Source organism: Oculina patagonica, chromosome 8 (assembly GCF_052425735.1).
Source record: "Oculina patagonica isolate OP01 chromosome 8, crgOcupat, whole genome shotgun sequence".
Classification (NCBI taxonomy): domain Eukaryota; kingdom Metazoa; phylum Cnidaria; class Anthozoa; order Scleractinia; family Oculinidae; genus Oculina; species Oculina patagonica.
Window position 1 is genome coordinate 8521902 of NC_135765.1, and position 24989 is coordinate 8546890.

General features: G+C 38.5%; 1 protein-coding gene across 8 annotated transcripts in view; it reads left to right on the plus strand.

The window, feature by feature from the left end:
- Positions 1-4430: 4430 nt before the first annotated feature.
- Positions 4431-24989, plus strand: part of LOC144662518 (dedicator of cytokinesis protein 11-like) — a 67577-nt gene continuing 47018 nt past the window's right edge. For 2 of the 8 annotated variants that reach the window (XM_078523333.1, XM_078523334.1), the window contains exons 1-11: positions 4431-4779; positions 8732-8821; positions 10386-10478; positions 10747-10842; positions 11088-11189; positions 16400-16447; positions 18505-18621; positions 21517-21606; positions 23185-23267; positions 23736-23814; positions 24886-24987. In XM_078523333.1, the coding sequence (XP_078379459.1) occupies positions 4633-4779; positions 8732-8821; positions 10386-10478; positions 10747-10842; positions 11088-11189; positions 16400-16447; positions 18505-18621; positions 21517-21606; positions 23185-23267; positions 23736-23814; positions 24886-24987 (1047 nt within the window). In that variant the 5' untranslated portion in view covers positions 4431-4632. Of the gene's footprint in view, positions 4780-5484; positions 5826-5984; positions 6024-6079; positions 6165-8731; positions 8822-10385; positions 10479-10746; positions 10843-11087; positions 11190-12939; positions 13431-16399; positions 16448-17364; positions 17881-18504; positions 18622-19366; positions 19453-21516; positions 21607-23184; positions 23268-23735; positions 23815-24885; positions 24988-24989 lie in introns of those variants that run through there. The other 6 variants (XM_078523336.1, XM_078523338.1, XM_078523339.1 and 3 more) reach the window with 6 other exon arrangements.

Here is a 24989-nt window from a genome sequence, read left to right on the forward strand (position 1 = left end):
TTGTATTTCCAGTATAGCCTCCTTTGAGGCAACTCTGGGAATGAGAGAATCTCGACTCCAAAAGAAACACTTGGGCAGTCGCCTCAGCCCCAGCCTCGCCTCAGCCTCTCCCAAGCTTTTCTCTATTCCAGTTCTCTCTCTTCCTAAAATCGCTTGCTTCGAGTTAAATTGCTTATTGATGAGGCTATACTCGCAACAAAATGTTTGGTGTCAATTAGGAATTCCCTACCTTTACCCTGGGAATATATATACCAGTTCTTGGTTAGCTTATTACAGCGCACACTGTACTGTCACTTGAAAAACAAATCCTAGTAGTGACATAATTGAAGGCTTGACCCGGGACCACAGGAGTACTAGGCCAGCGTCCCAACCATTTGGACTGGCTCTGGCGTTTTCTCCAATTCTGTACATGTGGAATGACTCGGCTTCTACAAGTCTAGGGGCGCTTTCCTTTGTCAGAACGGGCCCCCCGGCCCGGTTTTTTTGAATGTGAATGGCCCTTACCACAGTTTCCCACAAACCAAAGAAAATTATTTTTTTTTTTTTGGTTTGGAAGGAAAAAAGAAAAAAAGGGGTCGTTCGAAAACGGGGGGGGCCGGCCGGGGAAAAGGGAGAGCCCCGGGGAGGTAAAGAAGGGATTGTCAATTTTCTGACGAAGAGTACGTACAAAACTTTTTGATCGTGTTTTTTACAGCTTGCCTTACATCCTTGATTTTCCAACAGTAAAGAAACGGGTTTAAAGACGAGTTAAACAGTAAAAGACAATAAGTAATTGCGAAGGGCAGAAAGAGCGATGACTTCAATCCACTGATAGTTAACATAGTTGTAACGACGCCATAAGGTAGATAACAAGCGACCAATGACAACTGAATGAATAATGCACTTGACACTGTTTTTCTGTAACGTTGTAGGCTCATTGGTGTTGTCTGTCTCTGATCTCCAACTTGGAAGTGATGTTGCCTAAGAGACAAGAACATCTTTGCATACGACATTGCTGAGGTTAACAAGCACATTAGCGGCGCGCTACAACTTGCAATCAAGGCGATAAAGTCGTTCCAAAAGTACGTTGTGCTAACGAATGCACTGGCGATCCAAAAGAAAGCTACAGCCCCGCGAACGCGCGTTGAAGTTACGGCCTGCCTGTATCTCAAAGCCAACTGCAGAGCGAGAAGTCTGTCTACGCTTATAGCGGTAAGTGTTGTCATGGAAACCCCACAAAGAATTACACCCGAGCAAAAGCAAAGTCTGAGAGCGATGTAGCAGAGAAGTCGGCGTTCATCGACCCTTAATAGTAATTGAACGGCGAAAAGTGGTTGAGCTATTACTCCTACAAAGAGGTCAGTAGTTGCTAGGCAACGAAACAAGATTCTTGATGGTGGATGAAGAGAAGAAGATTTAGGAAGAGCGATGAGAATGAGGGTATTTCCTAGTGCTGCAATGATGGATAGGAAAAAGTTCAAGGCAGAGAGAAATCTTACTTGATATATTTCGCCAGTCGGTTGTCCTACGCAGAGAAAAGGCTCAAGTGTGTTGAACAGGTGATGTTCAGGTTGTTTATCCTCAGTAAGATTTCCCATAGCTCTTTATGTCTTTTCAGTTTAGCTTGAATTTAAATTTCGAGCTGAGTTGCAATTGGTATTTCAGCTAGAAAGAAAAGCACATTTGCAATCGAATCTTCAAATAAAAACAGCCTTCAAAGTACATCACTCCATCGCATGTTAAATTGCGCCTTGACTGATTTCAAATCAAATGAAGTTAAATTGTATCTTATTTTCGTAATAAATTTGTTTAAAAGACAGCGGAAGAAAGATTTATCTTTGAGTCAACTTTTGGACAGATTTTTGTTGGCTTTCCACTCGTCGCAGCCAATAAGAGTGCTTGAAATTGCACGTGTCATTCACACGCGTGGTACAACTTTATCTTATCAGCCCTTCCCCAGTTAACTGGTTTTCTATTGGTCAAACAGCACCAGGAAACCGGCAGAAACTGACAATTTGTTATTAGACGGCACTTTATTATGTAAACTTTGGTTGACTAAAGCACTAACTACAATTACTTAACATCGACCAGCTGCAGTACGGTCTGCGCTGATTCCTGTGTAAAAAGCAATTTTCACGGGTTTAAACATGAAGGCGGGTGTGCATGGTGTGATCGTGGAGCGTGATTCGTGAAATGGTAATTAAAATACGTGATTCGGGAAAATATGGGAAAGGAACGTGATCGGTGATTATTACTACTGTTTGAGAACTTACAGCGAATACAAAATGCATTTGGAGAGCAGGGATGGCGAGTGGTGAGAGCACTCGCCGACCCGCCTGGGCTGTGTCGTTGTTGTTGGTTTTCGTCCTGTCCGAGGGTTTTCCCGGGCTCCGGGGTTTTCCCCCCACAAACACACTGCAACTCGGGAATCCGAGGCCCACAGGTTGTCAGTCGAGACGTACGTGCACCCTCGTAAAAATGGTCAATTTATTTATTTAATTTATTTTATCTAATAGCTTCCTCTTATGACAGGTAGTGGGAAATAGCAGATGGTTTCCTTGCTTTCCGTCCTTAAAATAGAGATGATACTAAAACTCTTCCGCTGATTCGTTTTTTTTTACTGTATGGGCAAACTGGAAGATGCTGAAAAATCAATTATTTAACAGTGTTACTAAATCTGATTAAAAGAAAATTGCTTAGAAGTACTAGTTGAGTTCACCATTTTTAGGAGCTTGGTGAAGTTTTGCAACAACGTCAACAAAACAAAAAAATATTAGGTAAAAATGGAATAAAGTTGCAGCTTGCGATTAGCATTCGAGGGTGGTGCCAATACAATATACAATGTAATTTTATTTGGGGTGGAAAAGTATAAGGCCCTTCCAGATTATGCTAGCTAAGCTGGCATTTTATTGCTCCTAGCTATGCTCGTTTTTTTTGTCCAAAAAATGCTCAAATTATGCTCATTCTTCAAAATTGGTTTAGAAAGTTCTTTCGTCGAAGCGATAAAAGAATTAGATAAACTTCGGTAATCTCTTGACATTCTCTGTCTTTGTTATTCTTTGAACGCACGATTTTGGAGTTAAAATATGAAAAAATACGTTTGTATATCTTTGTATCCCTGCTATAAAGTTTCGCTGAAATCTCAGCCTCGTCAGGCATGTTCCGACCATCTTGGATTTCTAGATGCCCAAGGCCTGTCCATCTTAGCCAGCTGAGCCTGGGGCACGAGGAACAAGGGGCTTTGGGGAAGATAGTCGATGGGGGATTTGAAAAATTACATCTAGCCAATGAAATTAACCGTTTTAAAATCCGATTTTTTACATTTTTGTTGTCGATGTTTCTTTTAAGCTGTTAAACGTACTATGTGTTACCCGGGAAAGTAGCCCCCAGCACAGCCGATTGTAACCCTGAAGGTTATCCCACTGATTTTTGTAGCTTGAGGTGACCAGGAGTACTTATTTCTACTTCCCTTTTATGATTCCATCACAGGTCACCCCCTCCCCCCCCCCCCCCCTCAAACAGTTTCTGGTACGAAATCGGTCGTCAGTGCTATTTGAAAGCTATCCCGGTGGTTTTCAAAGGTGTCTATTTTTACGTCTGAGTGGAAAAAGGGCGCGTGCGATCTAAAGTAGCGCGAGCCAGTGCCAATATTTTATTGGCCGGAAAACGAATCTTGCCGATTGAAAGAACAGCAACTTTTTAGCTGGTCGAACATTTCCCACAAAAATTGCTAACATTTTTACCGTAGACCACTGCATCTCCCCCCTGCGGCAAGTAACTTTAAAACCAGCGCCAAAACTAAGCAATCAGAGCTTGGAGAGTAACCGCGGAAAGCCGGTTGCTAAATGCAAGCGCGGGAAATGTCGTGTGTTTTGAACGGGTTTTGTAGCTGATTGGCCGAGAGACGAAAAAAGAAATTAAATTTCTGTTGTGATTGGCCACACTTGCTTCGTGCAGTGTGTTTCTCAGTTGACCTCGCAACAAGCGTTACAGTGTTTAAAATTTGTGTGCAACCTCCCTTTTAGCAAACACAGTGGATTGACCGCGCAGTGCAATCTTATTTAGAAAACAAACTAAAGTATAACAAATCGTTCGTGACCATTTGTGTACGCTTTCTGCCCTCAATAATTCGGAAAATGCTGTGCGCTGTTCGCTAATATCCCTGTTTCACTCACTCAGGTAGTTCTTGGCTAACCACGCAATATCATTTCGTTGCCAGCGCTGCTTAAACGACAAAATAAAAATAAATTCTTATTAATTAACGCAAGACTGGTTTTTAAATAAAACAGAAAAAGCTAATAGCCGTTTTCATTGTTTTCATTGGTTACTATTCATATTTACATGATATTTATTCTAATATAATGGAAGGGCAGAAATTAAGTATAATATCAAAGTGTATCCGGTTTAGAAAATATCACCTCTGTTTCGTAAGAGCGTGGGCAAGCGAGAGCCTGAATCATTTTCGGGGAGGAAGTCAAAAGACGAAAAATCTCTGGCGAAAGGCAACATTTCACAGTTTCCAAGACGTTTTGGTCATCGTTCTAAGATCATGCCTTTTTAATTCATCAAATGAGCCGCTTTGGAATGCAAAAATTGGTAATTACGGTGAGCATCGAGTGAGCATGCAGGCTAAGAGCTTAAATTAAGGGAACAATGACGGAAAAATCGAAAAAGCATCGCGACTTGCCACGTCTTAAGATCCCCAGCTTTCGCCGGGGTTCTTCGCCGGATCACACGCTTGAAGAAAGCAGCGAAGGAGATGAATCATCTGGCGCGGAATCGGCTCCAAAAAGACTAAAGGTGAGTACGAGATGAGATTATTTATATCGCCGTTGTTTTATTTTATTACAAAGCTGGCAAGCTGATTTGCATTCATTCAGTTTGCGCGAATAACAGTAGTTTTTAAGCTGCTGTATATGACGGTGGTGCTACTAAGGCTGTGAAATGGGATGACAGCAAGGAAGTACTGAGGGTACCTATAAGATAGATCAGAGTTGATTGCAAAACCAGCCGTTTTTTAGTAAAGCACTAGCTATCACACCATTAAATAAAGTTGGGCCAATATACGATTTTTCTGTCTCCTTGCATATATTTAAAGTCTGCATGCTTCATTCTAAGTAACGAAAGGCTAAAAGACAAAGTTCATCTACAAACTTCACAAGAATCTACCATTCTAAAATCAGTTTAAATATCTTTATAATTCATTCAAACTATTTATCTAACCAAGCCAAGAATGTTCGCAAAATATATATTGACACGTATTTTTAGATTTGCTTTATAATTATTTAACTGTTGTACGCCGGTGTCAATGTTATCAATAATAAAATGTCATTAAATCCATTCAAACTAACACCGCAACTTCTAAACATATTAACCCGGTTTTGTAAGTTTCCGTGAGAGCCCAGATCCATACAATCAACACTATAGCTCATTTTAAATCAATCAAATACCCCCGTGGTGCGATTTTTTTAAAAGCAATTTTTTAAATCAAATATTTATTTATCCATGCGTGTTAATCAAATATCTGCCACTTTTGAAGACTACTTAAGAAAACGTGATTTCAGTTTGAAATTTTGCTTCACTGAGAGTTATATAACCCGGCCAAGTACAGCTCATTTTAAAAACCTTTAAACGACATCAGTAGGATGCATTCTCAAGGCATGCCGCTGTCTCGGATAATTTGCCTGTGCTATATATCGATGTCATGCCCCCAATTGCGTCACAAACCCACCTCCGTCAAAGTCCTCGGCCAAGATGGCGAATCACAGATACCTTTAGCAGCTTGTGGACTTGAAACGCGTCGCGTCTTTCCGCCAGGCTTTTAGCTGCTTCATCGAAACAGTTAGGTATGTGAATCCACAGTTCTTGAACTATTAAAGGTCGAGTGCTCCGCAAATCAAGCTCACGTTTCGACGGGCAAAACGGATTTATAGGGTACATAGGAAGTTGGTATTAACTGACCGATTGCCTTGCGCGGTGGCAAAAAATGTCTGCAGTTGGATCTAGTTTGATGCAACGTACATTTAGGAAGGATCGATTCTACTGAAAGTGTTATCTAATACAGCTCAATAGATTCCCTAAACTGTAGATTGATCTAACAGTATGGCCGCGTCACGCTTGTGGATTCAAGGCAGTTTCTAAGAATAGCATGCAATCTTGATATCAATTCAATCCGGCAATTCACGGTATTTCGATTGCTCTTTATTACCACATAGTATAAAACTGTTTCTCGGATCAACACCTTATGCATTTGAAACACACCATCTGTGGTAAATCAGACATTATCATTATTGTAACATGTTCTATTTGTTCCTGTTCTCTACACCGAAATGGAAGAAACCAAACACGACTTAAATGTTTCACATGTTTTATTTACATTTTCTCCTCGAAGGAGCAGGTTGGAGCGTGTTTTCTTTGTATCTTATTTCGTAAATTCGTAACACTCGGGTATGTAGCATTTAAAGAGAACGCGCTTGTTGCGGAAAAAATAGCTGAAATAATTTGCAATTACTTTTAACCATTAGGGTGCTAACTCTTTTAAATGCAATTACTAGCAGAGTACCGTAGGGGACTTAGTCTCCTACGGTACGCTGTCAGAACCCTACGTGAGAACGAACTTGCTACGTAACTCGATCAGACCACTTTTACTTGCACTTTATACTGATCCTAAGAGTTGACTTTTGCTGTGTCATTCCTATAATCTTCTAGAACTCGCAAATTTGAGAACATACGCTGTTCTTTTATTGATTAGCATAATTATACCTTTCAAAAAGCGGAAAGATGTCTTTTGTTAGTTGCGTGAGGCAAGAACAAAACTTGTAGTGTTTGTTTATCCGCTTCAATGAATGCCCCGGCGACAGATCTTTAATGCCAAAATGGCTTTGGTCTAATTGTCTTTCTTTCGCCATAGAACCTAGTGAATGACAGGTTTTAAAGGAGAAGTTCATTAAAATTTTTTCTTTTTTTCGCCACTTTTCCTTGGAATGCGCTTACTTTAAGCTTATTTAGGAGGCGTTAAGTGTCCGCCTGGAGATTGCCTAGAACAGAAAGGAGTCTTAAAAAGCTATTCAATTCTGAATTTGGACTTTTGACCGAACTTTTACAATAATTTAATAGTGGCTAGCCGACACAAAAATATGAAATAAAATTATCGGCTATATTAACAAGCCAATAAAAATGTACCGATCAACTCTAAAGCTCGACATGCACCCCCCGGGCACCCTCGGGCATTTGAACTTTTGAAATTTTGGTTGTTATTGCGTTGTAACGGAAAAGAAAACGTGAACTTTAATATGCAATTTTTGATTTGTATTATATATATAAACTGAAAGTTGATTAGTTTTAAGTGATGCATTTCGAATATGCTCAGGCTATATGACAATTGAACAGCAAGAATTGGAACGTCTTCAGGTGGTGCGTAAACTTATACATTGGCACATTTTATCAACATAATTTGCACAAACCCTTTTCGTTTTTTATACACGAGCCTGGCACAAGCCTGTTTAACATCAATACAGCTTGAATTTGAAATGTTTCGGAAGTCTTAGAGAAATCTGTCATTAATTTAAAACAGCCATTTCCGGAGCTTCTTTAGAATCGTTAATCTTCCATTTATTGACTCTTTGGGAGTGAATTAATTTCGCAGACCAGAATGTCTAGGTGCCGTCCTGATACTTGCAAAAGAAATGTGTCCTGAGTTCAACAATTTTTTCACAAAAATATTCATGCTGTCAACAGTAACCTCAACAACTCTGAACGAAAGCTAGACAAAATCTGCGTTCGCATTTGAAATGTACCCGGAAATGTACAGTACATGGCCACACCACTTTACTGAAGGTAATGACAATGTTAGTCACCAGAATGAATTTAAGTACCTTATGGTTGATTAATGACTGCACACGAATTTATTACTGAGTTTCATTGCAAATGAAAAGGACTTGTGCTCTGACTAAAAATTTCACTCTCGGCCGTTCTTTTGTTTAAAATTTTTTGGCCTTTCCCCGTGTATAAACTTTTAAAGTCTGTACAACCGTGGGACTGTAAACTGTAAAGCATAACCTACAATCCCAGACAAAAATCTTAGGAAGTTTTGCCCTTTTGTTCATCCGCTCCCCTCCCCTATTCAATGTTGAGCGAAAAGCGGCCTTACACACACAAGGTGTAAAATGAGGGATCAACATTGACAAGGGTGAACGGGGGGGATCGTACACCAGTACAGGAATGTGGATTGCTAAATGGAATTAGAAACACTGAGAAACTCTCTCTAATCGGGGATGTTTTTAAAACCTTCCCAACTCTTTTTGTCTTGGATTGTAGCAGCTGATACGATATAAGGGATTTAAATCCCATTTTCCAGGCAGCCTATTGTTTTCCCGATTTTTCAAATCCCATTCCCAGTTCTATTGTCTATTTGTTTTTGATTCTCAGTTCCAGTGACCCAAATTCCATTTTCCAGTGAAGATTTGCCCCTTCAGCCCCCTCATATGTCGATTTATGCAACTTAATTTGATATTTCCAGCAAGGAGGAAAAAGCACGCGCTTGCTCCGAGGGCCGTAGAATAATTGATCAATAGAATGTGTCATTGTAGCCAATCAGAACGCGATTTTGCCCGATAGTGAGTCACTGAATAATGTTAAATAAAACGAAGTGTCTTAGATGTCTGCTCTAAGTGTTATTTGAACGGTTTCATCAGTTCACCACAGAATGGCTACGTTCTCCATTGTATAAATGTTTTGTTTCTTCGTTGTGTAGGAGGACACCATCATGGAGAGGAACGGATTGTCCGAAGTCACACCAAGTCCTAAACCCCACAAGAAGAATATCATAACACAAAAACACAAGGTTATTATTTGTTTGTTTTGTTTTGTACCTTGCTTATGTTTTGAATCCTCACTCGTTGACGCTAGAAAAACATAGTGCGATGTCGAAACTGTCAAGTGAGAATCGAATGGGCTTTCTTTAGCAGATACAGTCGAAGCTCTCGTAAGCGGACACCCTCGGGACGCGAAAAAAAGTGTCCTTAACTGGAGCTGGCCGCTTACGAGAATGGTTCTCGTAAGCGGCCACTAGAGGTGTAGGGGAAAGATGGGAAAGATGGCCACTTACGGGAGCGACTGTAGTGCAGTCGAAGCTCCCGAAAGGAAGCGCAAAAAGCGTCGGTAACTGGAGCTGTCCGCTTACGCTTACGGGAACTGATGATCCTCGTAAGCGGTAACTAGCACTGTATATGTGGATAGGTGGCCGCTTCCAGAAGCTTGCACCTGTTAATGCACAACAAAAAAGGTTCTCTATATCAAATATATGTAAGTGGTCAATATTGTTCTCAGAGTGCAAAACAGACGTTTCAGCCGAAACCCCCTCATCAGTTTGAACATGATGCCATATTGAATGATAATTTGTCTCATTGTCTTATACAATATTGATCATGGAAAAAACGGTACTGTAACTATTAGGTTAATTTTGCTTTGCGGTATCCGCTTTTGGAGGTTTGGAGTATGGGAGCTCAAATGGGGTTTTATCATGGTGGTCGTAGATAGAGCCGTCCGCTTTCGAGAGTTTCCGTCAAAAGAGCTTCAACTGTTGTAAGAAATCTTAACAAATGTTGACCGAGAGTCGTGAAATTTCGGCTGATTCTTTTTTACCGATAGCTCAGTGAGAAATGACCGAACTTTCAGCAGTCATCTAAACACAGGAGTTTATTAAGTCGTACGTTTCTTTCTCAACCTGTTTGACCGTAAAACTGTCAAAACGCATGCAATAACGGAAGTCGAATTTGATTTTTTTCTTCCTTCGATCGATTTCCGCCTTTTCCACGGAATTAACGGAATAATGAGTATTGGGTTGTGAACTTCACGCCCTTATTATCTCAGGCGTCGGGGAAAGATTGATAGTATGCATTGTTTTTGTAAATATTTTGTTTAATCTGCTTTCACCACATCGAAAAATCAAGATATTGAAAAGTCAAGATACGATAATACTTTAGCAAGATGAACTTATTGTTTTTTTTTTGGCAATTGCTGTCCTTGCAAAGTTAATGCCGACAAATAACGGAAAATGAAGGGAAGATTACCATGAGCTGTAGACTTAACTTATTTGCTTAGTGTGCTTGAACCCCAAAGAACGATAAACTTTGTTGAGATTAATCTATTCATTACTTTTCTTTCTGCGTCTTTATTATTTGCTTTTAACTGCCCCTCCTAGTTCCTTTCAGCTTGCGCGGAAAACCAAATTTCTAAAAAACAGTCCTAATTCCGTTTCCGTTTTCAGAGAAAAACGGAATTTTAAACCGGAAGTACGAATTTTGTTTTTGTTCTTGTTTTTTGTGTTTGTTGTTTTTATTGTACTGTTTTCATTCCTATTTTCCCGATACACGCATTTACTGTGCTAATTGTTTTTCATTTGTCAGGATTCTAGCAATGTTAAAGATTCTGCAGATCAGACGAAGCCGAGCAGCCCAAAAACAGACCGGAAGAGTAAAGATTTACACAAAAAGAGCAAGGTAAACAAGGCTGTTCATTTTTTTCTTTTAATTAATTAACGAAGTAGCGATAATTAAACGTGAGTGTAGTTTTATCAAATCCTTGTTGAAATTTTTAGAAATATACGAACTTTTCATTTATTATAAAGACCTTTTTCAAGGGTCACGTGATTCTAAGACCAACTGGGATGTGTAACCTAACAGAATGTGGACTAGATCCTAGATCCCTCTTTTTTGCTAACTCGCACACTTTATAGAGCAGTTGAAAAGTATACTTTTTTTGGTGTAGGATCTTTTGGATCCAGATAATGACGGTTTGCAAAGCCCGCGCCAAGAGAAAAGAAGTCCATTTTCGCTGCCCAAGTTTGGTGGTGGCAATAAAACGGTAAGTGCCCCATGTATTGTTCCTAAACTGTCTCATGTTTTAGTTGCAACTTATTTGCAGGTATATCAATTGAAATAAAATTAGTTTAACGCTCAGTAACATTTTTGTAAGTCGGGCTTCACTATAGTAGTCGAGTGGTGGAGTAGGAAGGGTCGCTAAATAAGCAAAGAGCAAGTGGTAGTTTTGGGGGGTAGTAATGGCAAAAAAGCCCTGACCAACTTTTGTTTTCTCGCTTTTCTCTCAAGCTGGACCCTGAGAGCCTTGGTGATAAACTACAAGACACTCCGAAATCAGAGAAAAAGAAGATGCAGAAACAGCACAAGACGCCGGACTCTACTCGAACCCCGGTAAGTCAGTCAGTCAATCTGTCCGTCCGTACGTCTGCCATTCAGTCAGTCAGTCAAATCTGTCCGTCTGTCCGTCCGTACGTCTTCCATTCAATCAGTCAGTCAGTCAGTCAGTCAGTCAGTCAAACAAGTAATGATTAATTCTTCTGGAATAAATTCTAGCGGGGTTTAGTTTTTTACAACATGGCCTGTTGACCCGACATGGCCATTGACCCGACAGTTTAAAGTTCAGTTATGCTTTTTGTAATTCTTTTAATATTACTCGATTTTTGGACATGCGAACTCTTTGGCAACTTTTCAGTAATGTTTCTCTTGGGGTTTCTTTATGAAACATTTTAGAGGTTTCGTTAGAATTCAAGTTAACTCTATGTGACTAGGCTCCTCAACACTGCCGCTCATAACATACAGTCCAGACGCCATAAAATTAAATTCAAAACAATAAAATATGCAAACAATAATAATAATAGAATAAGGACATAAATGAAATGAATCAAGTAAATGGAATTGCAAACCTATTCGCAAGATTATCTAGTGCAAAAATTGTACACATCAAACGTAGACAGAAGTACATGACGTAGACACGCGTCTAGCCCCCAGATTTCCCACGGCTATCTTTCCACATGCGCTTAGTTTTTTTAGGAAGTTGAGAGGTTTTGGTTTTTTCTTTGGTGTTTAGTATTTTTGCCAAAAAAGAAGGTTGCGATTGTGGGTACGGGTCGCGTGTGTGTTTATATAATTGTGGGCTCACGTGACTTTTGAAGTCGAGACTCCAACCTCTTGACGTGGATACCGGTAGGGGCTTTTCATTTTGTTAATTCTGCTCAAGCACAGGTGGTGGTTGATCGAATGCAAGGAGATCTGGTGCCGAGACTGTCGCTTGTGGCCAGCGGATGCATCAAGCGAATCAAGTGTTCTTCAGGCTTCGCTTATTTTTGTTTTTCTCCGTAATTTTTCTTTGCATCTATTTAAAAAGTTTAATCTGCATTTCGTAATTAACTGTTAAATTAAAGCACAATATAAGTCGCCAGCTAGTCTAAGTACTTTTTTATTAGCGAGCCATGCGGCAAAGAAAGTTAAACAGATTAGATTGTTTCACGTCTCTGCTAAACGCCTTTTGCAAACTAACACCTTCGATACAATCACAAACTTGTACTTCGCTTTAATAAGTTATAACAGGAGACGTGTTATGATTCAAGAGGTCAAAAAATACCTCTTTTGAGCCTCAAAGCTTTTAAATTTTAATTGGTTTGTGAAAAATTGAATGCTTTCGTCTAAACAGTGTTCTTGCGTGGAAATGACTGTTGCCTTTCCTTCCGCTTATATTTTCATTGTTATTCACAAAACAAATTATTATTTAGATCTGTTAGATTCTCTGGTTGTTCGACGACTTATGGAAACAAAAACTGGGTGGTCTCTTTAATTTGAAACTACAAAGACATCGTCAGGTTTGTTTATACGTTGGTGAAAGTTTTTAATTTTTGCAATTTTTCTTTGAGCTTCTTTGGAGAAATAAACGCCAAACTGCGGTCGGAGATGATAAGATAAGCCGGTGAGCAACGCTTTGAAAGAAAGAGGAAGTCACATCGACTTTTGTTTTGGAGTATTTGCTGTTTGTTGTTCGTATTGTTCTTCGGTATTGGTCGCTCCGATATTTAATCCTTGGTCTTTGATATCTATTGACAAATTCTGAAGTGTTGTCATAAATCATAACGTTGAAAGCCTTATCGCCATGAAACCGTAGATAAACATTCACGTTTTTGCATTTCGTTTATCCGATCACCATATCATCGCGCTAGGAGGCAGTTCGAGTCAGTGGTACCAGCGATGGAGGAATGCGAACGCGTAAGCTATCACGAACCGGCTCTTTTATCTGTGCCTTGTCCAGGAATCGGCATCAAAGCCCGCTCGTATTCCGATACTTCGATCTTCAGACTCATACCGCAGAAGCCTCGAGGCCATTCGCAAACTTCTGTGGACGACAGTGGCCGAATTTCGCCGCCATCTCCGACCGTTTTTACGCCGGTGAGTCGACGCGAGGAGCCCATTCCAGTCGACAGCTCGACATTGAAATCGAAGAGGAAGATTTCACGACCTCGATCGCCATTCACCGGCGAAAAGGCTTTCGACCTTCTATCCAAGTTCGCCAAAACTGACTTCGTGGCAAAAGTAACAGCAAGTAGCCCAAAGTTACTCGCAAGGAGAACAAAATCGAAGAGTAAAGATAATGATGCACCAGAAACGGTCAGTACTGATAAAATTTTGTCAATTTTTTCTAGTCTTCTAAAACATTCTGTAACATCACGCCGCAGGAATTTTTCTTATTTTTTAAGTTTTTCCGTAATTTTTGTTCACTTCGTGCTTGATGAACTAAGTGATAGAAAAATTCACTGAATTGCGTGACTTTTGTAAGCACGTTGCTCAAAAATTGCAATTGGTGGTCCGTTAAATTAGAAACCCCCCACTTCGATATAATTAAAGTACTTAAAAGGAGTCACTTTTCACGCCTAGAGCAGCTCATTAACAGTTTGTTAACTATTGTTTCGTAACCGTAAGTGTAATATAACGACATGGTTTGCGATATCATAGCATTGTTTGTTGACACTTGTCGTATAAAGCTTCATTCCCGCACAGTAAAAGTTTGAATAATTCGCTGAATAATTAGTTCCGCCCGCTTGCTTTATATTAAGGGTTTGTTACTGTGTTCATCCAAGTTCAGCCATGGCAACGCATTCATGGTGTAGTTTAACAGTTTGATAACCCTCTCATAGCTTCTTCATCATATTTTACGAAAAGGGCCGCTTAAAGTTTGTGATTGTGTTTCAGTCTCTTTGATATACACTGACTTTACATAAACACCCGTTAATTTTCGATTACAAAAGTAACCTCATGTAATATCTGGCACTAAAAAGCTTTGTTTATGCCGATATCTTCGAGGCACCGTTATCATCTAAATTTAGTCTAGTTTATTTTCTCTTTTGTCCTTTTATTATTTCCTTAGTTTATTTATTGATGTTTTGATTTGATTGGAAAGATATATATTTATTGGGTCTTTTGTCAGAATGTTATCGGTGACTTCATTTATTTAACCTTGCCTTCAGTCACAGTCTCGACTAAGGATAAGAAACACACGAAGAGAGGTATACTTGGTTCATCAAAATACCAGTTTGTTTGTGGTATTTTCAGCCGTACGTATACGCAGATTACGGCCTTCTTGTTAAACCAGTCATCTGGCTGCGTATTATCGGTCATTTTCACCCCATTTCTCTCTAATACACTATAGGCCTGGTAAAACGTTATCTCGTACCCAGGGCCCAGTTGTTCAAAGGGTAGATAACGCTATCCACCGGATAAATCGCTATCCAGTGGATAAATGCTAACAAAACATACTACGCTATCCACTGGATAGTGATTTATCCGGTGGATAGCGTTATCCACCCTTGGAACAACTGGGCCCAGATGTATACTTACTGTGGGTTGAGAAGATCTGGGTACAAGATTAGGCAAAACGAGGAAACAAGTTTCCAGAAACACTCGTAACACGCGCATTCTTTTCCATTGTTTCCCAGTTTTTCTACACGGGAAGCATTGTTTCTAGCGTCAATTTTTGTCTTCAAATAGCTAAATTTGCTTCTGTTACGCAGAAACATTCGGTGTTCCTGCGCGGCATGAAACCTCGGCAAAACGAGGAAACAATTATGAGGGTTTCAATGGGGTTAACTGTTAGCCGTAAAACGCCCAAAAATTTAGCCGTTAGGTGTAAAAATTGGAAAATTTTAACCGTTAGCCGTAAAATATGTTAACCGTAAAAAAATCGGTCAGTAATTTTAAATATAGTACAGACTAGATCTAGGCTCTTACCGATAGTGCTAGCACTTTTTTTTTGGCATTATTTGGCTTCGCGAGCAATTTTTTTTACATTTTATCCCAAAAAGCACTGCTAGCATTATTTTGGATTTTCGACTGACTATTTGTCTAATTTTGTGTTAAAAAGCACAATCTGACTTTATTTATGGCGTCCAAAGATGCATTATGCCCTCATTTTAGTCAAAGGAGCCGAGGAGGCCTGGGGAATAGGTTTGATCCGTCAGTGGTTGCCTTCAAGAAACCCATACTAGTTTTAAAGAATAAATCTTTGTTCGCTGCGTGGCACTTCTAACTGTCAATATTGCGAAAAAAAGTGTATTGTAAGTGCCAAAAATTCATTATAAACCAAACATTTCGGGCTTAGCCCTTCATCAGTGGTGAATTGGTCGTAAAACCAATTCACCACTGATGAAGGGCTAAGCCCGAAACGTTTGGTTTATAATGAACTTTTTGGCACTTACAATACACTTTTTTTCGCAATATTTCTAGAAACTCAGTCCATCACACTCGTTCCAAGATGACGTCATCCACGTTGTCATCGAGAAACAATGGAAGTCAGCCAGCCAAGGCAGAGATAGCTCGAGAGCGTAATCTGACATCAAACATTGATCGTTGCATTTTATTGTTGAAAAATGTTACTGAAAAATCTGAAAAATGTAATATTCTAAGATAAAAAAATCGGAAAAAGTGAGCATTTTTATGTTACCCACGAGCACTTTTTAAAAAAATCAGCATTATTTTAGCACTTTTTTTGGCAAAAAACGAGCACTTCTTTTAGCATTTAATGCTTTTTTTACGAGCACTTTCGGTAAGAGCCTACTTTATGCCACTTATTGACCAATTACATTCGCGGAGGCCGATATTGATTATCGGACCGAGTGCGCTAAGGTCCGTTCAGAAAAGGCCGAGGGACGATATCTCCCCATACGACCCCTGCGAGCGAGCTTAGCTGATAAGCAATTTATCTGGTTTCGGGGTTTGGAAAATGTCTTCAGTTTTATTATAAAACGAAAGGCATTTTCTCAATCCCCGAAAAAATACCCAGAAGCCCCCCACTTCCCTCCACCTTCCCCGCTTCCAAATCGGCCAGAATTCAGAATGACCGCGAATTGGGGAAGGTGAAAACTAGGCCATGTCGGATTTCAGCATGCAAGTTTGTTAGAGAGAAGTATATTACTTGGTATTCAGACTGTAGATTAGTGAGAGCAGTAGAGATTATTCAGTTGGTTAGATTACTGCGGTTACTGGAAGTGTACGTACGTATTTTCTTTGTTCGCACTAATTGTCTTTCCCTTTTTGTATCACTTTGGGTCATGATTTAGTTGAATGTGTCTTTTCACACACAGGTTTATCTCGTGGAAAACATCCAAAATGGCTTAGAACCGGCTCTCAAGGTAGGCCTGATTTCTGAATACTCAATTCTAAACTCCAAACTTCTGTATCTTATGTAACGGAAGTTTTTTTGGTTGTATGGGGGGGGGGGGGGGATAAGGGGGTAGGGGTGGAAGTGAATCAGGGAAGTATTATTTATTTTGGCTTTACACTCGCTAAAAAGTTCATCAAGCTTCCAAATTCCAGGCCAGTTTCCAAAATTTTTCGGGGTATCATTAGATCAGTCCTAAAAAAAAAGCAAAACAGAAAAAAATATACGACGCCCCCCCTGACGTGATAAAATTTTAATAAAAACTCTAAGAGCAACTTGTTTATATTTCTTTATCTCGCCGTCTGAAACGTGATTATGGTTTTGTTTATCGGGTTTATTTCAAAATCAAAATGCAAAATGTAAACAAACACTGACGTAACTAAACGCTTCGTCGCTACCCCCCGTCCCGTCATTATGTCGGACATTTCCGGATTTCACGGCCCCAGCTGCCTCGCCCGACTCCCACCAGCATGTGACAATTTTACGTTTTCCAGATGCTTTCATGTAAAATATAAACAGAGTTATATTTTCCCTACAGGCTTGACTTTAACTTGAATTACTTTCATTGCTTGTCCATTTGTTTGTTTATTGTTTCCTTGTTTGTTTGTTGTTTGTTCAAAATCGGTTAAAATTTGAGACCCTTTTGGCAGTTCGAAAACTCTTTTATTTAATTCGTACGTGCAGTTTTGTCCCAAGTATTTCCTTGTCCGAATTCTTAACTGGTTACAAAACTGCTATTTGTCAGCTGATAAGGTAATGCCCTGCGAGTGTATTTATTGTAGATTAATGTTGATACGATAACCTTCCGTTCTCCGTTTACTTTGTGCGATACGAGCACTTGAAATTAAGCGAAGTTAGCGTGACCCCAAGCCGCCAAAGATGTTTTTTCCTGTAATTTTATCTTTCATTTGCCAAATTTTTTAAAGCTAAGGAATTCAGCTTGACGTCACAAAGTACCCTTTTACTCACAATTGACAGAAAAGTCCCAGATTGCGCTACTTTGCACCTAAAAAACGCTCTTTATATTCTTAAATTTATACGACCCATGATATAGAAAAGTTCACTGCTGTAAATTTCCGCAAACAGAACAATCTTTGATTACACAAACTGCAAATTTCTGCTCTCCCTCCCACGATTGTAACGTCGGAGGGGAGGGTGGTGTTATCGGTTGATCTTTGTGTTCGACGTGCAAGAGTAAACACGCAAACGAGGCACGAATTTTATGAATCAAACATGGCCGCCCGATGAGACGTGTGCAAATGTTTTTACTTCTAAATACCGTGAGCAATGTCAGAGAGAAAAATAAGCAAAGCTCTCAGACAAGACCGTGTGTCTACGGTATCTGCAGTGGATATCAAGTCCCTCACCTCGAGTGAAAGTACATTTAGTTTAAGGCCTTTGAAGGTGGGAAAGATTTTAATGATTTTATAATGGTATTTCTATCCTTTTGATGATCTCCGGTTGGGTCACGCTAACTTCTTAACGATCTCTGCAAGGGAACAGTATCTTGTGGGATATTTGCTAAGCTTTTATCTTTCTTGAGAGCTTTGTGTGTCAAGGGATATCTTCCAGACAAAATCTGAAGCCAACATTTTAATGCCATTTGCAGACGAAATAAGTGGAAGCCAATTTGTCTGTTAGCTGGATGTTGTTGAAAAATTAAAAGCCGTCGCGAAATTGGTCCAAAGCGACCAATTATGTGCGAGAAAATAACGATTTTAAGAGCTAAACATTGTAATTATTTTCTGGAGATATTTAGCGTGCATGTTTATAAGTTTATTTTCAATTTCATTTTGCTTAATAGCGACTTTTCGCCGCTGCGCGCCTCGCAATATTGCCCGCGAACCTTGCTCGTAGCTTAATTATGAAACAGAAACGGCTTGATATAGCCGACGTGTTGTCTACAGATCGCGCGGTTTTCCGCGCAAATTGTTTAGATCTTTTGATAAATTACTTCCATTTCTTCCGCTGCTGAGCAAACGAGTGTTCTTATTAAAACTATACCGCAAAGTTTGTTTTATTTTATAGGAGGTCGTCACTGGAATTCTGCCGATCAGTTATGAGGACGAAATCGTGCAAAAGCGAACCCAGATATTGAGGGACCCACTACAAGTCTTGCTTATATTTCCCGAGGACGATGTAATCGTAAGTAGCGCTGTGTGACTTCTGAATGTTGTTGTGTTCAACCGCAAGATAGTTCTGCGTGAGCTGTTTTAGCCGCAGGAATATTCAGTAGCATAGAAGTAATATTAATAATAACAAAAATGTTTGTTAATTTTCCAAATGTTCCCTATCAAGTAGGCGCGAACGTTCTATTTTTTCCGTGATGTGCCAACCAGGTGCAAAGTGGTGACTGATTTAAAAACACCAAAACAATGAAAGTGCCTTTTAAATTCGGCTTTTGTTCCACCAAATATGCGTCAAATTCTTGAAAGCATTTTGTAGCTTTCTTGGATAAATATAATGTTTCCAGATCAATTTCATTGATTGATTACAGCAAAGGTGAAATGTACATCTGCCCTCTGTGTTCGAAATACCGTGAAGATTCTTTAATTTCACTCGCTGCAAATGTACACCACAGTAATTTTAATTTATAGTTGCCTTTGTTTTACATTTCTTTAGCCTGTCTGGGACTGGATTACAAATCGGTCAAACAAATTTACCGACAGATTCCGGCATTTAAAGAATTACCGTATTTTCCTTCTACTTGTGGAGATATTTTTCTCATCTAAGAGCATCAAGTTTGTTGACCTTAAATTAACAATTAATTATGTGTAAGACCAGGTTTTTTGTTCGCTGAGTAGTATTTTGTTTCCAAATCAGGCAAATGCAGGATATTAAAATTTTATGACTGTGCTCGAGTTGCGTGTCGGTCGCAGTACGTCAATAGATGTCTCGGTCGCATTAAAACAACTTAAAAACTATACTCCCATGTCGGGGGAATTTTCCGATTCAGATGACTCTTTTCAAGTCAAAGTAAGTCATTTCTCCTGATAAAATATTCTTTTTTACGATTTCTGTATTTAAATTGAGCGAGAATAATAATAATTCAAATCAAGCGCGTGTTGTATTGTCAAGTTGCATTCATAAAATCTTGTCAATTCAGACATCGGGCAGTTAATATTTCACAAATGAACTTCCATTTTGAGTATGAATCCCATTTCGCTTAATATTTAAATATATATTTTTGATTTTCTGTGGTAAACAGTTCTTGACTTTTTCTTTAAGTCAAAAATCACGTCTGTTTGAAGCCCGAATTTATTTTTTTGTTGTCATTGTGTGACATGTTTTATGGATATTTTGTGCTCAGACGAATATATATAGTGTGGGTTATGGCTTAACAGGCTTAGTTCCAGAAAATTCAGAATTTTATTATTTCTGTAGTATCTTGGCGATGGATTTTTCGATTTAGAAGTAATAAAAGGCGAAATGAGACAGTGAAGATTGAAAACCTTAGTAAACAAAGTTGTGTTTTCATATTTTTTTCTTGGGAACTTGAAAATTAATGGTCACTAAAGCCAATGATTTTTGTACACATGACTTGACTACCAGGTGTTGAAAATAATTTTTTTAATGAGATGTCTATAATATGTTCAAAAGCTGTCTTTATTTATGTTCCAATATTTTTTCATGTGAGCCAACCAGAATATCAATGAGAACAACTTGTCAGAAATCAGAAAATATCAACCATTGATTTTTATTGTCAGTTTAACACAAATATAGGAATTTACAAGTGCAAGTCAAAATGTATGTCACACTGTCTAGTATTTTTATTATTTACACTGGTGTAGCGTTTAATATCATGGATGAGCGAATGTTTTTAAGAAAGGAAAATTATTTTAAGTACTTGTAGAAAAAATCAATGACACAGACGTGCTAAAAAGAAAATTTTAAAGACCTCATGTGAAATTATTTTATGTAGTGAATAAATTGATTTTATGCTAATTTTGCAAAACTGATTTTGCTTTTTGTCTGATCAGTGATGCATATCCAATTTACTGAATGATTATTTTGTTGTCTTTGGAATCAAGTCTTAATATTTTTTTTGAGTTGATACATGTAATCTTGATACTGCTTGTAAACTACCTGGAATAAATTGCAGTTTGAGGGAAAAATCAAGCAATTAAATCAAGGCGAACTTGTAATTTTTTGTTTATACAAAATCATTTGTCTACATGAATTTTCATGGTTCTGAAGAATATATGTTTAATGGTTTCTTTAAGTGCACATGTACAGTGGCATCATTATTTTGTCTGGCTTTTAGAAATAAAATGTATATTAATTACTGCAGTCCCCTTTAATTTTCTCAGTTTTCACCTTTTCCTGTTTTTTGACACTTGACAATCTAAGGGTCAGAATACTAAGATCGTCTGCTATAACTGTAGTTACTAATAAAAGTACACCCAACTCTGAAAACGTTTGATTTTACATATAAATTTAGAGGGAATAGTAGTTTTGTTTATGAAGTCTTTTCTATAAAAATAAATGAAACAAACTAGTAATCTTATCTTAATTTTATCTTTTCTTGATTTCAGTATAGATGGTGCGAAGTCCTGAATAATATTTTAAGACTGTAAACTTACAAAAAGTTGTATTTTATATTGCCGGTTTACTGTACTTTTCAACCGAGTGGATTGTTTGCAAATTTTCAATCTTATTTGGCAATGAGCTGCCTGCTACCATATTGCTGTTCAAAGATTTACATAAATGCAGTTAAGCTAAAAACACCAGAATACTGGAACAAACCGGAACAGCCTGGAACAACTCAACAGCTTGGCACATGCAGGTTTTTGATCAATGTTGTATAATCACGAAACTAATGAAATGATTCATGAGAAGAATGGGAAATTGACAGTAGCAAGACAGTGAGATTAATAGCTGGTATTCCGGCAAATGGATTGGCATTTTAAATGATCAATTTAACTGACCAAATCTCAGGTCTGATCGGGCTTCCATTTGGTTTGTGGACCAAAGCTCTTTAACTTACATGTATATGATGTGAACTTGCCATATTTTAATGTGTTTGAATTGTTGTTTTAGGCCTTTTCTATCCCTCGCCAGTTGAGGACTATACACTCTACAGTGCCAAGTGATGCTCTCTCCAGAGTATCAAACTTATTCACTCGAGAGGTAAATTGTCCAAGATTTTTTTTAACACATAGATTGAGATCCCGGATTGCTATTTTTTAACTATCTCATGTTATGGGAGCCATGGTAGTCTAATGATTGGTGCACTGTACTCTGGATTGAGCAGTCCAGGTTTGAGCCCTCCGAGGCACTGCATTATGTTCTTGGGCAAGACACTTTTAATTACTCTCATACAGTAGTGCCCCAATCTCTTCACCCAGGTGTATAAATGGGTACCGGTGAATTTACTGCTGGGGTAACCCTGCAATGGACTACAGTCAACTCTCTCTAAGATGGACACCGCCGGGACTGGCCCCAACTGTCCGTCTTAGAGAGGTGTCCGCCTTATAGAGAGTCGAGGTAACGTGACACCAGAAATTTCGAGATGATAAAGCTTAACGGCAATGCACAGCGAATACACGTCTGTTTTAAGTTGCTTACTTTGGCAAAACCTATAAAGTGGAACATTAAAAACAAATATCAGAAATTTGACTTGTTCAGTTTGCTCATTACAAACGGTAGTACTGTAAGTAGAAAACTACCTCTTTGGTTCCCACACACTTACACAGAGAGTAATACTTTATAGCAGATTGTTTTTTGGTAAGTTTGGTATTCTAAAGGCGCTGACTTACTTTGCTATATGTCGATACCAAGTTTTGCAATATTATTCACTAAAAAAATCACTTTTTGTGCGTGTCCGTTGGTGGTTTCAAAGTGTCCGTTGTCCGTCTTAGAGAGGTGTCCATCTTACAGAGAGTTTTGTTACAGTAAAATGACTGAAAAACGGCAGGGACCATCACCAGGTGTCCGTCTTATGGAGGTGTCCGTCTTATAGAGGTGTCCATTAAGAGAGAGTTGACTGTAGTTAGCATCCCATCCAGGGGGGAGTAGAAATACTCCTAGTCACTTCATGCTATGGAAACTGGGCTAAGCTCTGTCCTAATGGACCACTAGGCTTGAATGCCGATTTAACCTACCAAAGGACTACATGTATGTCCCACTCTGACAACTCCCAACCAGTTCCTTATCTGCCCATTCTTTTTGTTGTCTTACTATAATAAGGAAATTGTGATTTGCAGACTGCAGACTGGGTACAATGTGCAGACTAGGTACTAAATGCAGACTGCATTTTGTGTAGCAATTTTGTTTTCATTCATGATCTGATGCGATAAATTAAAACCACAACAAATGTAGACAAACGGTAATTTATAGCCATCTCCCACCTTGTTGACATCTCACTATAATGGACACCTAACAAGGATTGATCATGTCCCAGCGAATGAAAATCGAAAATAACTCCTGCTGCTATGGACTTCTTTTGGTCCTTAATTAAGGAGTCTATAGAGAGAGTTTACTGTAATATGAAAATCGAATCAAATGCAGCTTACAAATGTATATGTTAATTAAGTATGAATATTAGTATAATTTGATAATTAGTTTTTTTACAATGGTTATTTAAATAACTGCCCCTGTTCCTCTCTCCAAATTTAAGGTTTCATTCAGTGTCAAAAATAGATGAGACATTTTTTATAGGTTTGTTGCTCAAGAATAATTTTAAATTATTGTTTTGTCATTTTGTAGTGTATCCGATTTTACACTGCCAACTGGAGCTGTATTGAGAACAAGTATGCCAGCTATGGAGGCAGCTATCTCAAACTTCCCAGGTAATGTCAACTGCCATTAAGTTATTCATTACTTTAATTCATGGAAGGTTGCATTTATCATTGTTAATTAACCTATGGGTTGGAGTGCAAGACATGCGGCCAAATACATTGTTAGTATTTATGCATGTAAGGAAAATTAAAAAATAAATAAAATTACATTTAGGCCTTATAAATGCCTTTTTTGTTCTGCACCATTCCACCATACCCCCACCCTCCCCTTCCCGGGATGTACTGTACATACATATTGTATATAGTGTTGGCCTAAAAGCTGTTGCAGTGCACTGCAAACCGGGCTACAGCTGTATGCATGACGGCCTTTTACTTTTTAGTAGAATTAAAATTCATGTTTGTAACAATATTGATTTATTATAAATAATAAGTAGATTGGCTATTATTGTAATTAATCTATGTTATTATGTAAATAACATTTATCAATCAACCACAATTTATTACAATTATATTTTCCAGGCCATCTCCAGGAGAGGGACTTGAAGAACAAGTTTTTGAGATGGATGCTCAAGAAGATGAAGTGGACTGTGCTAACGAGGTTGAGACAATAAATATTCAGTAATTGTAACATCAAAGTTCTAACTCTTTAGGCCGAGGGTTAAAAGTTCAGCAGTAATGGACTGACTATGAACAGTCCCTATAGTTTATTTTCAATGAGTGAGAAGGAAAAAATATAGGAATTCGATAATTATGAGTTGGTAACGTAGCACTTCAGACAGTGCTCCTAACTTAAACTAGGACACAGAACAGATCACATTATCAGATTTCAGATTTTTCAGATTTTTTTATTATTTTACACTATTTACAACAATTAAACAATATTAACACTATTTACAGAAAATGCAATAATTAAAATAAGGAAAATATACAATACATACAAAACCAAAATAAAATGTGCTCAGTGACCAACGAAGCATATGCTATCGTGTTGGTCACTGACACGTTAAAAAAAAAAAAAAAACAGACAAGACACATAAATTACTAGAAATAATAGAATAATTATGAATAACAAACGTATGTAGAATAAATAGAGCGGTTTTTCACTTGAGTGTCGAAAGTAAATTGCGTTTGCTTTGGTTTTGCATTACTATGCTTACTGATTGGCTTAAAAATCTCGGGCCACTTTCTCAGCCAATCAGAACTAAAACCAAAACAAATCGTGACTCGCTCGCGCACGTTTTCCCACGCTTCGTTCCAGCTACATGTATTTGCTTCGAGTTTTGATTGGTTCATTGGGTTGTCTGTGTCCTTTGTGATTGGCCAGAGTAATTACTTTGGTTTTGGTTTTACGACACTCAATTGAAAACTGCTCTATGTTAAAAGATGAATAAATCATACTAAATCACTATGTAGCATTGTAGGCCAGCAATGCGTGCTAGTAATAAATTACAGTGGAGTCCTGATTTCTTGAACCTCTGAGGGAAACAAAATGTAGCTAAAATATCAAGAAGTTTGAGAGATGGGGAGTAAAATCACAGTGTTTGATTGAGGGAAAGGAAACAACTTTTTGTGGGTCAAAGGTTTGAGATATCAGGATTCCTCTGTATCTAGCATTATAGTCTTCCATCAGTAATCCTGCCCCATTTTGATCTCTTGTATTAATATGCAGGCAGTAATGATGAGTCCTTTACGAGAGAAAGGCATTACCAAACAGGGCTACCTTACCAAAGCTCCATTTCACGGTGAAAGTAATGGAACACCAGGAGCAAAGGT